The sequence below is a fragment of the Rhizoctonia solani genome, chromosome 4 (assembly GCF_016906535.1).
Source record: "Rhizoctonia solani chromosome 4, complete sequence".
NCBI classification, from domain to species: Eukaryota; Fungi; Basidiomycota; class Agaricomycetes; order Cantharellales; family Ceratobasidiaceae; genus Rhizoctonia; species Rhizoctonia solani.
The window spans coordinates 466,157-481,713 of NC_057373.1; the positions used below are offsets into that span (position 1 = coordinate 466,157).

General features: G+C 44.6%; 7 protein-coding genes across 7 annotated transcripts; 5 read left to right on the forward strand and 2 right to left on the reverse strand.

The window, feature by feature from the left end:
- Positions 1 to 3,691: 3,691 nt before the first annotated feature.
- RhiXN_00122 (uncharacterized protein) lies at positions 3,692 to 4,229 on the reverse strand (the record flags this gene model as incomplete). Its single annotated transcript, XM_043319941.1, has 4 exons — positions 3,692 to 3,743; positions 3,806 to 4,030; positions 4,079 to 4,135; positions 4,186 to 4,229. 4 exons carry the CDS (start codon positions 4,227 to 4,229, stop codon positions 3,692 to 3,694), a joined length of 378 nt encoding a protein of 125 aa, XP_043178953.1.
- Positions 4,230 to 4,646: 417 nt separating this feature from the next.
- RhiXN_00123 (uncharacterized protein) lies at positions 4,647 to 6,123 on the forward strand (the record flags this gene model as incomplete). Its single annotated transcript, XM_043319942.1, has 8 exons — positions 4,647 to 4,778; positions 4,831 to 4,895; positions 4,955 to 5,011; positions 5,065 to 5,295; positions 5,349 to 5,494; positions 5,549 to 5,670; positions 5,727 to 5,821; positions 5,883 to 6,123. 8 exons carry the CDS (start codon positions 4,647 to 4,649, stop codon positions 6,121 to 6,123), a joined length of 1,089 nt encoding a protein of 362 aa, XP_043178954.1.
- Positions 6,124 to 6,645: 522 nt separating this feature from the next.
- RhiXN_00124 (uncharacterized protein) lies at positions 6,646 to 7,596 on the forward strand (the record flags this gene model as incomplete). The annotated part of the gene is made up of 6 exons (XM_043319943.1): positions 6,646 to 6,717; positions 6,771 to 6,835; positions 7,007 to 7,090; positions 7,145 to 7,234; positions 7,287 to 7,426; positions 7,478 to 7,596. 6 exons carry the CDS (start codon positions 6,646 to 6,648, stop codon positions 7,594 to 7,596), a joined length of 570 nt encoding a protein of 189 aa, XP_043178955.1.
- A 110-nt stretch (positions 7,597 to 7,706) lies between these two features.
- RhiXN_00125 (uncharacterized protein) lies at positions 7,707 to 8,148 on the forward strand (the record flags this gene model as incomplete). Its single annotated transcript, XM_043319944.1, has 2 exons — positions 7,707 to 7,771; positions 7,827 to 8,148. The coding sequence occupies 2 exons, from the start codon at positions 7,707 to 7,709 to the stop codon at positions 8,146 to 8,148; spliced, it is 387 nt and encodes a 128-aa protein (XP_043178956.1).
- A 518-nt stretch (positions 8,149 to 8,666) lies between these two features.
- RhiXN_00126 (uncharacterized protein) lies at positions 8,667 to 9,430 on the forward strand (the record flags this gene model as incomplete). The annotated part of the gene is made up of 4 exons (XM_043319945.1): positions 8,667 to 8,747; positions 8,805 to 8,968; positions 9,022 to 9,163; positions 9,218 to 9,430. The coding sequence occupies 4 exons, from the start codon at positions 8,667 to 8,669 to the stop codon at positions 9,428 to 9,430; spliced, it is 600 nt and encodes a 199-aa protein (XP_043178957.1).
- A 561-nt stretch (positions 9,431 to 9,991) lies between these two features.
- RhiXN_00127 (peptide-N(4)-(N-acetyl-beta-glucosaminyl)asparagine amidase A) lies at positions 9,992 to 12,445 on the forward strand (the record flags this gene model as incomplete). The annotated part of the gene is made up of 11 exons (XM_043319946.1): positions 9,992 to 10,404; positions 10,456 to 10,483; positions 10,534 to 10,558; positions 10,611 to 10,749; positions 10,804 to 11,060; positions 11,112 to 11,246; positions 11,297 to 11,364; positions 11,418 to 11,804; positions 11,859 to 11,982; positions 12,036 to 12,229; positions 12,284 to 12,445. 11 exons carry the CDS (start codon positions 9,992 to 9,994, stop codon positions 12,443 to 12,445), a joined length of 1,932 nt encoding a protein of 643 aa, XP_043178958.1.
- A 201-nt stretch (positions 12,446 to 12,646) lies between these two features.
- Positions 12,647 to 15,198, reverse strand: RhiXN_00128 (Sugar (and other) transporter; the record flags this gene model as incomplete). The annotated part of the gene is made up of 19 exons (XM_043319947.1): positions 12,647 to 12,840; positions 12,889 to 12,954; positions 13,010 to 13,121; positions 13,173 to 13,223; positions 13,274 to 13,307; positions 13,364 to 13,473; positions 13,529 to 13,665; positions 13,715 to 13,729; positions 13,784 to 13,801; positions 13,859 to 13,871; positions 13,920 to 14,012; positions 14,063 to 14,189; positions 14,242 to 14,363; positions 14,420 to 14,479; positions 14,532 to 14,577; positions 14,633 to 14,801; positions 14,853 to 14,959; positions 15,011 to 15,027; positions 15,082 to 15,198. The coding sequence occupies 19 exons, from the start codon at positions 15,196 to 15,198 to the stop codon at positions 12,647 to 12,649; spliced, it is 1,608 nt and encodes a 535-aa protein (XP_043178959.1).
- Positions 15,199 to 15,557: the final 359 nt, after the last annotated feature.

Here is a 15,557-nt window from a genome sequence, read left to right on the forward strand (position 1 = left end):
AGATGCAAACTAAGGTTTTCAAGGTCCCTCTATCCAATGATGACCTTCACAAAACCTACAAACCCCAGGAATACCCTCAATATGCAATGCTGTCATAAACAGAGGAAAATAGAACTAGCCAGAATTGAACCAGCTTGACCACTAAGCCATAGAGCCCTATTATTCCTCTGCTGACAACCCATGATTACACCTGCTACCCCCCAAATTTGGGCTTGGGCCAGCATGCAACCACTTGTACTGGTCATGTGACCATGTCCAGGACAAATGCCTTTTGCATATATGCTGTTTTCTCACTCATTTAAATATACATAAGTTCAGCTGAGTAGATAAACAGTAACAAGTAATATTTCTCTTGTTTGTAGTATTTATTATTCAAGATTCTATCTTGTGGCTACACACAGAAATATTCAGGGTCCCCCCTGTTGCATAGGCAAGTGCTCCGGCGCTTAATCAGCCCTTAAGCGCCAACGCACTAAATGCGCCTTTTCTCCATCACCCGGGCATCCCACACTGCCAAATTGCTTGCGCTTAGGTGCGCCTGTTTGTGCGCTCCAGAACGCTGGGTCAAAATCCCAAAACAGACAACATTTGGCAGAGTTATGCCCCATTTACTGTAAGTACCCAATGCAGCAGTATCCTACCTTTGGGACTGTTTACTCCAAGGATGAAACACTTAGCCTTGGGACATCTAAGGACCCACACAGGTAAATACTGCCTTGGGGCAAACATTGCCTTGGGGCAAATATTAGGATCTGTTGTTTGTTTACTATGTACCAAAGTATTGGCTCCCTCAAGTGTTTCAGTTGCCACCTGTACCTCCTGTGCCCCCTCTTGGTATCAATCATGTATATACTTGTTTGTGCGCCTTCTCAGGGTATAAAAGGACCCTGTGAAGACGCTTCCAATGCATCCATGTTACACCCTCAAGAATTATACCATTGGATTTGTCTAATTTTTCTATTATTTTTAGTATTTTTTACGGACTCTTTATCTTTACTTTTTCAATCACGTGATCTTGGCGCTTATTATGCCAAGATGCCGCGCCAAGATGCCGTGCCAAGGGCGCTTAGAAGCAATCCACGCTTCTACGCAGCCCGCAGCATGCTTCTCATTTGCCCTCTGTACTTCTTTCTCTCACGCGCACAGACCATGTAGATAGTGCGCTTTGTCTATATATACAGCAGGGAAATCAACTGGAAACACCAAGTCAATTTTACCTTGTCTCTTACTCATTAGAGAAGGTATCCAGCCAGCTAAGTAGCCGGCCCCTAAGTAGTTCACAGACGCTCACCACCCCCTTTACCTATCACACCTCCCAGGCCTCAGGCCCCATTGTTGCCAGTAGTTAGAAGTAGAGTGCCTTAGGCGCTATTAGTATAGCCTTAGTTAGTTGTCTTACATAACCCAGTGTAGTAGTACGGCCTTAAGCGCCCGCTTCCATCAGCGTGTACCCACCTTACAGTGGTGTACAACAATCCATTTATCCACTCTTATATATTGACATATACACACAAGCCTTTAACAGCTTATCTGCACATTTACTTTAGTGATTGACTCACTGTAAATAGCATAGGAGGTTATTTGGCGCACTAAGACCATAGGCCAGTCCCAACAGACACAGGGTAACCTATTAGTGTACTTACTGCAACCCTGTGCCCCTTGACTGTCACAGTTGTTGAGTTCAACATTGAGTATAGTGCAACAATACTGTAAGGATTGTTGTGATTGAGTGATAGTGTTTCAATCCACCATACCCCTTATATTGTAGATAGCTTTATCTACAATATCTCATAAATCCTAGATATATTTTAGGTAAACCCCATAAGTCTTAAGTCTTACTTAAGCATATATAAGTCCTATACTTATTAGGCAAATCCTATAAATCCTGTGCATTAGTCAGGTAACCCTCTTACTTAAGGTACTATCCTAGAGACCTTAAGTATACATACCCTTGGTCACTTAGGCTTAAGTAACATTAGTCTAAGGTACTATACATAACCAACCACCTGCACTTCATAGTTGCTAGACTATTTGTTAGGAGTTGTTATTCCTGATAATCTAGCCTATATTGTGCATATATTCTGTGCATATATTCTGATTCTTAATACTAGTTCTTAGTCATTCTCATATACATTTTGTATATAGTAATTCTTTCTTACTCCTGTACTTACACAACTCTTAACAGACATATACTTATTAGGCAAATCCTATAAATCCTGTACATTAGTCAGGTAACCCTCTTACTTAAGGTACTACCCCAGAGACCTTAGGTATACATACCCTTAGTCACTTAGGCTTAAGTAACATTAGTCTAAGGTACTAGATATAACCAACCACCTGCACTTCATAGTTGCTAGACTATTTGTTAGGAGTTGTTATTCCTGATAACCTAGCTTACATTGTGCATATATTCTGTGCATATATTCTGATTCTTAATACTAGTTCTTAGTTATTCACATATACATTTTGTATATAGTAATTCTTTCTTACTCCTGTACTTACACAACTCTTAACACAGTTCATCAAAGAGGTCATTTTTCACCCTACTCAGTTCATCTCCAGTGGTTTTGCCCTTGAAGAATGCAAGTTTCTGGTGGCTTTCATCCTTGGGATTGGTTGAATACAAATTGTTGTAGACACAGTCAATACCATGGAGTTTATTCCAATTTTCTCAAAATTAAACAAAGACAAACAGACAGTATTTCTGATCACATGACGTTGGCGCTTATATCATATGCTAAGTGCCAAGCCACATCCCCATCTGCACTTACTCAGCACATGTAGCCACCTCCACCTATGACATCATCATGACATGTCAGTGACATGTATGTATGAGTAAGGCCAACTGCAGAGTGGGGTTCTTATTACATATAGATAGCTTCCTTTCCCACACACAATGTATTTGTAATTAGTCACCTCTGTAATATATAAGGAGGCCAACCAACCATGGTAACACCCAGGTTGATTACCTCTTGTCACATCCCATCACTGTACAAGCCCTTACAGGCAGTAACCTACTTAGTCACACACCTTAAGCGTTGTCTGCATTGTACTTAGGTAGCTTGTTGACGCCTTACAGCATCTTGTCACCATAGTATAGTTGGTTGTTGTAGTAGGTAGCTTGCTTGTTGCCTTAAGCAACTTTTACTTAGATTTACCCAGCCGCAAGTGCCTGCCTCCTTGACACCCCTTAAGGATGTCTAGGACACAAATCCTCATCATATTGGAGGGTGGTTCCAGCAGCAAAGAGGATATTGTGCATTTTGAGAGGCAACCTAAGCATGCACATAAGTTTATACTCAGGCTTTTATGAGCAATCACATGATAACTTACAACCAACCACTGCTGCCAAACAGAGTGGCTCAAAATAGTTGATCCTATCTGCTGTTGTAGCTGTAATCCTTTTGCCCCCACCCTTTGTGAATATCATTTTCAGCAAGGTTGCTGTTTTTAATGCACCAAACTTACCCAAGAGAATATCTTGACACTCCCCAGTTGAGGGGTGTCAACCCCTTTAATTGCCCTCAACTTCCTAGGCCTTTCTGAATCAAGGTCTCCAACATGGTTTGACATTGCAACTGATCATTAGGATTATGGTGAGCTGTGAACTGCTATTGATAACAAACAACATATACTTAAAGATCCAAATGCTTCACCATATTGAACTCTAAAATGATAATTGTACAAAAAATCAATTGAGGTTCCAATGCCAAATGGTGAATAGAGTCAAGTCTTTGCAGATACTGAGCAGGGGCCACTCAATGGTAACTTAGCAAGAAGCCTTTACTAATGGCAATTGACTTACTTGTCAACTTTGCCATCCAGTTCAAGAAGATACAACAACCTGCGCAATGTGCAAGCAATTGCAATCTTTTCATCTTCATCCAGGACACTCCTGTAGATTGTGGCAGCAATATTTTGCAAAGCTGTCTGTAGTACCATCCAGGGATTGGCACACAGCCCCTCTGGCTTGAGAGTAGGTTTAGCAGGGTATCCACACATATTGGCCTTGTCTAGTGCAGATTGTTCTCTGGGTAAGCAGTCAGTGAAAATCAAACAGGCAGGAGCTTGAATTTACTTGTAGTATGTCTTCCACTCTTTTTTGGAGATTCTGTGATTATATGGGGGGAGAAGACTGAACACCAATTGTGAATCAGTTTGCAAACTTTGTGCCACTTGGCTTACCACCACTTCTCAATACATAACTTGGTGTTCTTGCCATTTGGCATGTCTTTGACTGCTCTGGGTTCTGGAAGATTTACACTGCTGTCAGTACAATGTATGGGTGATACCACATAAAGGCCACTTGCACAACTTTGTCAGTTTGGAGGAGGTGACTTGGATAATTTTGGTGTTGTTTTCTTCTTTTTTGTACATTATTGCTTGTTCTCTCACCAACAGTATTGTTCTTTAGTTTTGTAAGCCACGCTAACAGAAAGGTTGATTTTTGGAGTTTCTTTTGCCAAGTGAAATTCCTTCTGCAAGCCTGAAACAATTTGAAAATAGACATTCGGGAGGCCTCCTCGAACTGTATTGTGACCAATTTCAGATCTTGATTGCCACTACCCTTACTTTAGCTTAAGAGCTACGCGTCATCGGTCGTCACCCCTCCCTCTACTCTACAACTACTATCATCATCATATAAAATGCCTAAACGCGGTTGGGTATGGGTTGGACCTAATCATATCGATAGTGACGAGGAACGGCCAACAAAGAAGAGGCCTACAACTCGAGGAAAGAAGGGCAAGGCCGTAGCGCCCAATTGGACTTCCACTGCCGTTCGTGCGCATTCTTGTACAGGCTTCAAACCATTAATCACTATAAGTTTAGCACCCAGGATGGTCAGATGACAAACCTACTGGAACATGGGGAAAGAGATGTGTGGATACTTGGTGGTACGTCCAAAATCTTGTTTCTGCTTCATGTTCGTACAATTGATATCCACTTGCAACAGTCTCTTGGCACCTTATGATTCTACGATCACCGAAGCACAGTGGAAGAAATATTACGAGTGAGTTCTAAATAGAACCATCAAGAATGCATTGTACCTATACATCCTCCAAGGGAACGCTCTATGCTCGACAGAATAAACACAATACGAGGCGGCAAATCGGACCCCATTGAGGCCGAAGAACTTGGTCAACCGACTTGGACAATCCTGCAAGATTCGATCGAGAATATTGCCGCTGCCATCATGGGAAGCGCCCAGCCGCAGGATGCTGACCACAAAAAACGAATTGCCTATGTTTTGCTTGGCTCATTCTACTATCTTCGTGTGGATGGATCGGATGAAGGGTAATTCCTTATCTTACCAACCTATTTTGCGTATTCCTATTGATACACACTAGCAACGGCCCGCCTGAGCCTCGAAACCTGGATATCTTCAGTCGATTGTATTCCCCATTCGGAATTGGCTCTTCAGTTGACTTCCATTATGAATATTACTTTAGGCAGAGATCTCATAAGCTATCTGACGAGCGCCTCGCATCTCTTAGTGAGTAGCCTATATTTTTGAAAATTCATATGCAATATTGACCCTTTCTCCAAGCTGCTAAACTGAGAACTATTGTGGACTGCGGAGCTGAACCTCCCAGTCAGTCCGAGGGTGATGACGAAGAGGAAGAGGACGAGGAAGAAGGTTCCAATAACGCCTATATCATATTTGGTGGTGTATGGTATTTTCAATGAATTTTGCCGAGCTGTGTGGACTTACGATTCGTTTTTAGCAAGAAGACGGAAACGGTGGTTTAAGTACCCAGTTTATGAGCGAAACTACTATTAAGCAATTCGAAAAGACGCTGTTCGGGACTGAGGGTTGGCTGTAAGTTTTGAATTGTTTTTGCGCCGAATGTATTGGTGTAAATAATGATTAATCCACCTAGATCTCCTCGAAAGATGGCAGACATTCTTTTAGCGTCGGGCGGTGTCCTACAGTACCACGAAGCAGACACCGAGGCCGCCGTTTCTTTCCTGAACAAGTTCCAGTATTTCACGGGTGAGAACACTGGAAAGCGTGCGTTGGCTCCAGAAATCAAACGCATGGTATTGGGAGAGCCAGATACCCCCGCCAATAGCCCATACTGCGTACCTCAGCGAAGACTATGGCTGGCTCGTCAAGGATGAAAGGCTCTGTGTGATTGTTTCTAAATAACACTTAACGCGATTTAACCGATTTATATGTGTGACTGTACCATATCCTAACCGTTTAATAAGATCTTGATTGCGTATTTGAGATTGCGATGCATATATATAAGCTCCCGTTCGCTATGTTGCTGCACTCAAGTTGTGAATTCACATTGTAGCTATTAGATCTTTGAATAGCCTCTGATAACTGAAAGTCGGAATGTATCTCAATAATTTAGCTAATGCACGGGATGCGATAACGAAGCTCTGGAAGTTGTAGAAATTACGTATGCAAAATAACGCGGTTTATTGTTCACAACTGAATCGGGTTGAGGTCCCGATGCCTCCATCTGTCTATCCACCTAACTTGTGACATCATGTTGAATTCAAACCAACGCAGTCGCACCACGTCTGTAACATTTTAAGCCTTATAATTTGCGCTCTCCCCACCCGCAGAATTCCACCGCAACTACTGCCATCATGCCTCCTTCACGCTGACAGTTTGTGATTATCCCCACAGGAATGTATCCAGAAACATGCCAACATTTGCCAGCTTCAAAGCTTGAGAAAGGGACTGCTCCAAATTGTAACGAGGTAAGTTGATCCAACTCGCCCACCAAGAGTTTGCCCTAATTCATGTGATACAGAATCCAGCATGGACTCGAGAAAAACCAGCTGGTGAATGGGCGATAAAATGCATAGATAAATGGCGGTAAGCAAATACATCGCTACGATTTGGTTTGGTCGTCTTAATAAACCGAATTCTTAATAGTCTGCTAGCGCCTTATGATACAACTATCAGCGAAGAACAATAGAAAGCCTATCATGAGTACGTGGTGTCGAGTCGCTTTATTTTCTAATTATTCACAAGATCTTGTTAAAGGGAACGATCCACTCTCGACAAAATTAATACTATGGACACTCTCGAGTCTGCCGCCAGCGAAGGAGAATCTTTGGATGAAAATATGTAGAAGGTTTTGCGCAAGGCCGCCGAGCAAGTCGCCGGTACAATACTTTCCAGCTCTCTCGATGACGCCGAGCGGAAGAAAAATATTGGTCGTACTCTCTTGGGATCACTGTATCTCATGTCGGTTGACGGGAGCTCAGAGGGGTAAGTCGGACACATTCCTGTCACCGAACTTTGAATAACTGCTATGACTCAGTCTCGGCGCTCCGGAACCTTGTAAATTGGATACAGAAACCCGGCTATACTCACCATTTGGTCTGGGAACATCGGTTGATTTCCATTACAACTATCACTATCGTATGTGCTTGTACGATGATAAACGCAACTCTATCCTTAGTAAGTCAAACAGCACTTCCAGACCGCACGCCAATATTCTGTTGATATTAGATGCTGAAACAAGGGAGATAAATGAATGCAATCCCAACAAACCGACAAAATGCACTACCGAACCAGAATTTCCTGGCAAGGGAAAGAACGATGCAGAGGCAGAGCCGATTGTCGTTTAAACACTGAGAGCTTATACACTTTTCTCTGGGGTCCGTAGCGCACAATATTTCTGACTCTTGGCTAATGAAATTTTGTTCATACGGAAGACATAATCGATGGGTGGAGCACAATGTACATCACAGAGGAAAACGTCAAAGGTTTTGGGGAACCCCTCGTAGTGACCAAAGGGTGGATGTGAGTGTACACGCAGTGCCTTTTGAACTTGTGTATTGATTTCATCTTATTCTAGCTCTTCTCGTAAGCTTGTAGACATGATTGTGGCGGCAGGAGCGGCCTTACTACACGGTGAAATCGACATAGAAGCGGCTGCACACCTACAGCATGAGTTCGACTATTACCAAGGAGAGAAGTCAGGAAAGGGCATCTTTGCTAAAGGACGAAAACAGCTAACCCGGTCGGAGAAAGCGGAAAAGGCAAAGGTCAAGAAGGATGCCACCAGAGAGGTTTACGTTCCAGAACGCCTACTATTGCTGGCTCGGCATGGAGATTTACTACTATCAGGAGTCTCCCAATTAGGACAAATAACAGACATAAGGGATCGGAAGACTTGAATTCGGAAATTTCGACACGTATCTTATTCATGTATCTACGCGTTGAACGCATATGTATATATTAAATTTGCATTTATCCAGACAGCGCAGACCCATATATAATTAAAACGTGTATAATCGGGATCTACATCCCGCGCGTACGATTCTGCAAAAGTTCTGTTTTGACCACGCCTCACCCTACCTGGTGACGCAGATGCCTTTCTTAGCATGAGCCCGTACGGCGTGTCAGTGAAGAAAGGTCTGGAGAAGAACTAATAAATGCTACTGTGCAATACGGCTATGATGAGCGTCTATATTCATTGCTGGCCCCAGCTGTCAAAAACGCAGTACTTGAACCGGGCTCAAGGGAAATCATCCCCAGAACTACCCATCTAACACCCTTGTCTCTTCGAGCCTGGACATTGTAAACGGTGCCATCTCTCATAAGGATGAGTACCGTTACGAATGCCAGGCACAGGTCAACCAACGGTGTCAAAACCCGTCGCCGGCGACTCTTAGGTCCAGCAATATCGGTCGTAATGTCAACGATTCAAATTATTGGTGTCCCTGGCCTAACGGAACTCGGCAGCATAGTACGTAAGACTGCTTCGGCGCTGAAGGTGAGTATATTCTTCATTCATATGACGTTATGTATCGGCTAAGTTAAAACTGTTCAGGCTCGCGGGCGGATCAGTAGGGAGATAGAAAGACAGGTTAATCGCATAGAACACTTTGTAGCAACACTCACTACGTCAGTCAACGCTTGTATCAATGCCTGTGATGATGATGGAGAATTCAAAGTCCTTGGGAACTATTTGTACAAAGCCCAAGAGTCCGTCGAGTAAATCAGAGAATTGGATAAAGCTCTTGACTCTTTTGCTGATAATCTCATAGTGAACTGAACAAACTGAGGCACAAATTGATCGAACTAAAACATCGACGATACAAGAAACGATTCGCCAGCCAATCGAGAATCATCGACAAGCTTGATGCCTATGAGAAGCAGTTCTCAGATGTCATATCTGAGTTTCACCTAGTAAGTAGTATTAAATAGTAGCTATTGTGTAAAACGCCGTTATTTATTTCACAGATTTCTAGCGTTTCGGCTAACATCCAAGTCGGGGGCCTGTTCCAAATCGATACTATAGGCACTAATACAAGAACTACCCATCAGACAACTCGTGATTTCACGGCCTGGTGGTTTTTAGGGACCTCAAAACGCAATTCTCCACGTAAGACGACAGCCTCGGTCAACCAGTTGCGAGTCGCATTGTTCCTGGTGGTCACAGGCGCATTTTTTTAATCCCCGCCTCCTAGCGCACCATAGCTTCTAGCTCTGAGATTCTTGGATATTTCTCGGTTACGGTTGAACTTTTTCTTTCGAGGGCCTGCACTAACCATAGGGGTCCTAGAATAATCCCCTAAGGCGAGTGGAGGACCAGAGCTAGAGTTATGGGCTTCAAGGAGGAGAAACGGGGATCCATAAGAACTTGCGACTATGATCGTGGGTTAGTTTTGTGTATATATGTATATCATTTGTTTGTGGACCCCAAAAGTATAGAAACTCCGTACTTTTGGTGTTGACAATGACGCTCTTCTAAGTACTCAAAAACAACTGAAATCATATACTCAAGCATATCAATGTGTGATCCAAAGTGCCACGGCATATCTCGTCTAAATTTCCAATAGCTGAATTGTATGAGTTAATCAAATTCAGAGGTGACCAGATCCAGAGGTGACCACGCGCAGCCGGCCCTTCTTACCTCTTCTCTTCAGCTTCTTCTCATCTTCTGACCAGATGCTATGGACCGGCTCACAGATTTATAACCAGCAGATTCTATCAACATGCTTTAGCGAACTTGCTATGAAAACGTTTCCCCAGTTGTTTGGTGCTGCCAGTGCGTTGCTTGTTGCCAAAAGTTTCGTTCTCGGCCAAAAGGTTCTTGAGGTCCCTCATCTTGAACAACTCGAAACTATAGCCGGTCTTCCCACTCCTGCGCATCTTTTTTCTGAGCTTGGGACTGGGTTGAACATCTTGGATCGCCGGGTACCTTTATCGACCAATGATAACACTACTATACCTCTCGTAGACTTGCAGATTTCGCATCCGCCTCCTGTTCCAAAGACCGGAACTCATTGTACTGTTGAACTCCTGAGCTATGCGTTTGGAAATAGTTACGATGCCCCTGCTGTAGTCCCCTACTCTCCGCCTAATAATCAAGAATGTGGGACTGTGGGAAGCTGGGGTGCGGTAGTAGGAAATCTAACGGTCTATTCGTGGGTTATTGTACTTATCGCAAATCTTCGTACCTGACTAGAACTCCAAAGTAATGGGACCCAGTATGATAGATTGAGTGTGGGTTGAGAAACGTTAATCCCGAGCTACTGATACTAACCTCGTAACAGTCTCTTTATCTTGATCACGTTGAGAGTAAGTTTGCCCCTTGGGCCTGGAGATTATGGTTTAATTTATTCTTCTACAGTTTGGCGCCACTCAAGCGCCGAACCTACCAAGACCGGGACTGTTTGGACTTCACTAAAAGACTTGACACCCTATACAGCGTTGTTATCAAAAAATGGCACACTATTGATGGACTTTAGTAACATCATATCCGTTGACCTGTGAGTTAAGACTACTCGCTCTGATATGTGTGTCTAGCCTCTGATTGATTTCAGAGGACTTGATGGTGTTTTCTATGTTACTTTGACTGCAACATTCTACTCCGACGTTCTCAAGACACCACCAAGTGTGAAGGCTCCTTCCGAGGTCATCATACCCCTAAGTAATTTCTCACCGGACCGGAGTAACTACTTTGCCATTTCGGATAGCGCCGTAGGTGGTGTTAGTAATGTGACTATTCCGCACAACGCTGTGAATGCTATGGTGGAGGTCTATTGCAGCGGTAACTCAGCCGAGGAGTTTTGGTATTTGAGTGAGTAACGAGAAACTCCCGAGTTAATGTACAATCAAACCATTTTTCCAGATACACCGGATGAAATTGCAGCATACTTCTCTCCAGATGCGGGATTGGTGACAAAAGGTCCCTTCAGGGAAGTGCAGGTACTTGTGGACGGGAAGCTCGCTGGAGTCGTATGGCCGTTCCCAGTGATTTACACTGGTGCGTGATATTTTTCATTCAGACAAGTGATAGCCCATATGCTTCAAAAGGGGGCATAACGCCCACCAACTGGCGCCCATTAACCTCTTATGGCGCATATAACCAGCCGACATATTTTGTGAGTCGTGATTTTGTAATTGATGCAAGTTCTAGTTTGATTGAGTCATTTAGGTCGATATTACCCCCTTCTTACCCACCTTGACCGACTCAGGACCTCACAATATCACGCTCGGCGTGCTTGGACAGGGTCTGTCTCCGCCTCACTCGATCAACTCTAACTGGTTCGTATCTGGCAATATCCGCGTGACACTTGGATCCTCTCAAACCCGCACGACGGGAAAGATAACTTCCTATGCTGTGGATCCATACGTTGATCCGAGTGTTAAAGGCTCTGCGACATCGGGCAATGCGACTGTGCATGCTTCTATCTCTGCGCAGCGTAAGCTTCGGATCGCGTCTGAGCTGGTGATTGGGGGGAAAGAGAAGCGGAGTGTAGTGTTTGAACAGAATCTGAAGTTTGATAACGCTCAGGATTATGCAGACGATGGATGGGTTCAGGTAAAGCGGATTTCATTTTTAACCGAATGACATGGAGCTGACGGGTCACATCAGTGGGGAACGCAGTCCACCACTGGCTATACCAAATCGTCGGTAAATGGACAAGTGTCCCTGCTCGACACATTTTCATATCCTCTTTCAGTATTTTCAAACTATTCTTTATACTCGATGCAATTCGGTAAATATAAATTGCTGATAATCAGTAGCAAAATGTCTAACTTTGAGCTATAGGTGCATATGGCTCGGCCATCAACCAAACATTTACTCGCGCACTGCTGCCACCTTCTGGTGTGGCACATACCATCTTCTGGACCAGTCGTGCACAAGGCTGGGTTGGAATGGATGATGCTCCAGGATTAAGACATGCAATCAACGGTACTGGGGAGACGCAGCAGGCTTTTGGGTATGGTGATATTGCGGGAGAGGTTAGTGTTTCAATGTTCCTCTCAGGACGATTCTAAACTCTTTGTTTTCGATAGACGTACTTCCGAAAGAGTCACGCCAAAAACGATGGATGGGTTTCGGATAAAGTATGGGGGACACTCGCCAACGCCAATCCGCCCGTCAAAGATACGAGTCCAAACGGAGGGTCGGGCTTCAAGCGTCGTGAGCTAGGGGCTAGGTTTCCCAAGGGCAATTAGGGATGTTATTAGAACAGCATCTTCCAATGTGGTCCCGACGCAGCCATGTTTAAGACATCAAATAGTCATGAAAAGAATATTATAATACTACCAATGCAGCAAACAGGTTGAAAAGCCTTCCCATCTAGGCACAAGATTGACTGCAAGCTTACTGAATCCTGACTCGGCAACTTACTACCCACACCTGGCTGTCGCTTCTTCTTACGCATGGTCTGCTCCGGTTGGAACAGCCTGATATGCATCGCCAGCCTTGCGCCGCCCAAATACGCTGCTCAACCAACCCTGATTCGGCGCAGGACTTGAACGCCTTGAGCCAGCAGGCGAGTCGTATGACCGAGGCCGTCCGCGGACAAGTGACGAAGTCTCGGAATCGTCGTCGTCGTTGCTTGGTCGTTCTGCGATACAATGAGCCCTAACGTCCATAATGAATCAGAGACACGTACCTTCGCCAAACACGGCGTCCATTTCTTCCAATGGGATACCCATGGTTTCGGGGTACAGGAAGTATACTGGTAGTGAAAGAATTAGATGTAAATATTCAACAAATCAAGCAGTTTGATATACCCAGTATGAAGCTGCAGCAACAAAAGAACGCGTGCATTGGGTACAGTCTCCATTTGATCACGTCTTGAAGAACAGGCGTCACTTGGCCAACAACCCAATTGAAAAACCAGTTCTATTAATCCAGTTAAAGCTCTTGTTTCTGAGTAATTCAGGGCGTACTTACGGTCGCCGTAGACATCGAAACACCTTTGGCACGGAATGCCAGCGGCATGATCTACAAATGAATGGTAAGCTATGACGTAATGACTAAAAACGAAAACGTACCTCCGGAGGATACAACCACGGGATGGGTCCCCAGCTATCATACATGAGTGCGTTCAGTGCCAATACTCCAGGAGGGACGGATTATCTTACCTGAAGCCGAATGCAGCATTGAAGACAATCACACAAACCACAACTGCATTGGGAGTGTAGATTTGGTCGATGTACATGAACCATCCAGTTGCGGTAAGAGCTACGGCCATCTGAATACAAGTGTCGTCAGCAATTGCAAACACTTGTATTTAGGCTGAGACTGACCACTGCGGCACCACTCATAAGAATTGCTCGTCGTCCCCAAACATCGACCAGATACCATGTGGGGATAGTGCTAAGCACGTATATAATTCCGTTGATACCGGTCATGAGGATGGCCTCTCTGCCAATCCATCCAGCCTCTGAAGCGCCCTATTAGTTATAAACTTGGGTTGATGCGGTGAAGCTTACGTTCGAAAACCATCGCTAAGAAAGGGATTAGCCAAGAATATTAATGCCAGCTGTAAAACGATGACTCACGAGCATAGTAAGAAATGACTGGGTTTGCCAAAGATTATAAGCAAAGCTAACACAGATGGTGTAATTTAAGCATACCATTAATACCATTCTAGTAAATCGTAAGCATGTTTTCAACGTTTAGATATATGTCACACACCAATTGCGCGAAGGCCTGTGAAGACATGGCAATCAAAACACGCTGTCTGTATCGCCTCCACATTGCCAGGTAGGATCGATCTCCTATTTGCCGCTGAACGAGCAAGATCAGACCCAGCCCATCCATACCCAAAATGAGCTTACATCAAGCTCAACCATCTCCTTGATTTCATCAAATTCAGCGACAACCTTCATGTCATCGAGATCTACACCGTGAAGGTCCGAGATGACTCGCCGTCCCTCGTCAAGGTAATCATGGTCAATCAACCAACTGGGTGGATAGATTTAGTATCTGTTGGCTCGAGCGGCGCTATTGGGCTTACCGAGGACTTTCCGGAAGCAGTATTGAGCCCGCTGCCAGAATACCGCCGATCACGCATTGCATGAAAAGCGGAAGCCGCCATGACCAATCGCCCTCGAGGAAGGACGAAAAGTAATCGATCCACTACAACCAAGTCAGGGCCTTTGCTTTTAAACTCGAATCCTTGGCGTCGCACGTACCACCGACGAGGCGTAACCAAAGATATTTCCAGTAAATTCAATACAAGCCAACTTGCCTCGCTAGACAAAAATGTCAAGCCCGGATCAATCGAGGTGGAGCTGATATACTCACGTGTTCGGCAGGTGATATTTCACTCTGGTAAATCGGCACGATTGTCCTGGTTTAGGATACCATTGTTACTATAAGCACACGCCTCTCTCGTGTGTACTCACGATAAGAGACCCACGCCAAAACCGCTGACAATTCGTCCAAGGACCATTACCTTGAATCCCGGCGTGAACGTTTGGATGGCTCCGCCAATGACAAAGACGCAAGCTCCAGTGAAAAGTGTTCTTCGTCGCCCAATCATATCGGCTATGCGACCAGAGGCGATGGATGTGACTAAAGAAGCGTTAATTGATGGATAGTAGCACAAGCACGTGAAACACATACTGAAAGCTCCGACCTCCAAAATGGCAACCATGGTGCCTATTTGGTACCTATCGGGTTGTTTAAAGTATGCCTGAAATTGCGGGCCAGTAATAATTCCCGACATGACACTGGCAAGGCTCTGGTTAGCGCGCCTCATATGGCGATATTGGCGGTCTCACCCTTGGTCATATCCGAACTAAATATTCCAATTCAGCGATATACAATGGTTGGTTCATTAATGGTAGCTCACAAGGAAAACGCCCAAGCTCGCAAAGCATGTCAACGCGTAGAGTAAAGGCTGGCCGACGAGGCGGCGGCTCTTTCTGGTCCCACCAGGCGGTGATAATGAATCATGTTGCCGAGTCATGGTCGGCGTGCATATGCAGCTGGGGTATATTCAAGTACTCCGGATCCAGTCCCAGTGAGAAAACTGGCGGGGTCGTAGTCGTAGTCAAGTGTTCGGCTGTTTGCATTTCAAGTCCAGTGGAGTCCCCCCTAATCAACGACTATTTCAAACCCTATGATGTCATTTCAACGCCTAATCTCCATTAACAAATTCGGCATTGCCTATATGGTCGTCAGACCTATTGGTTTACTAGATAATAATTACAGAAAAATGTTGTCAAGGATATACCCTTGGCAGATTCATACACGTCAACTCATTCGTTCGCACGCGCCCTTCCTCTGTGGCAAAAGCCCACTCAAAAGAGCGCTCACATCAGACCC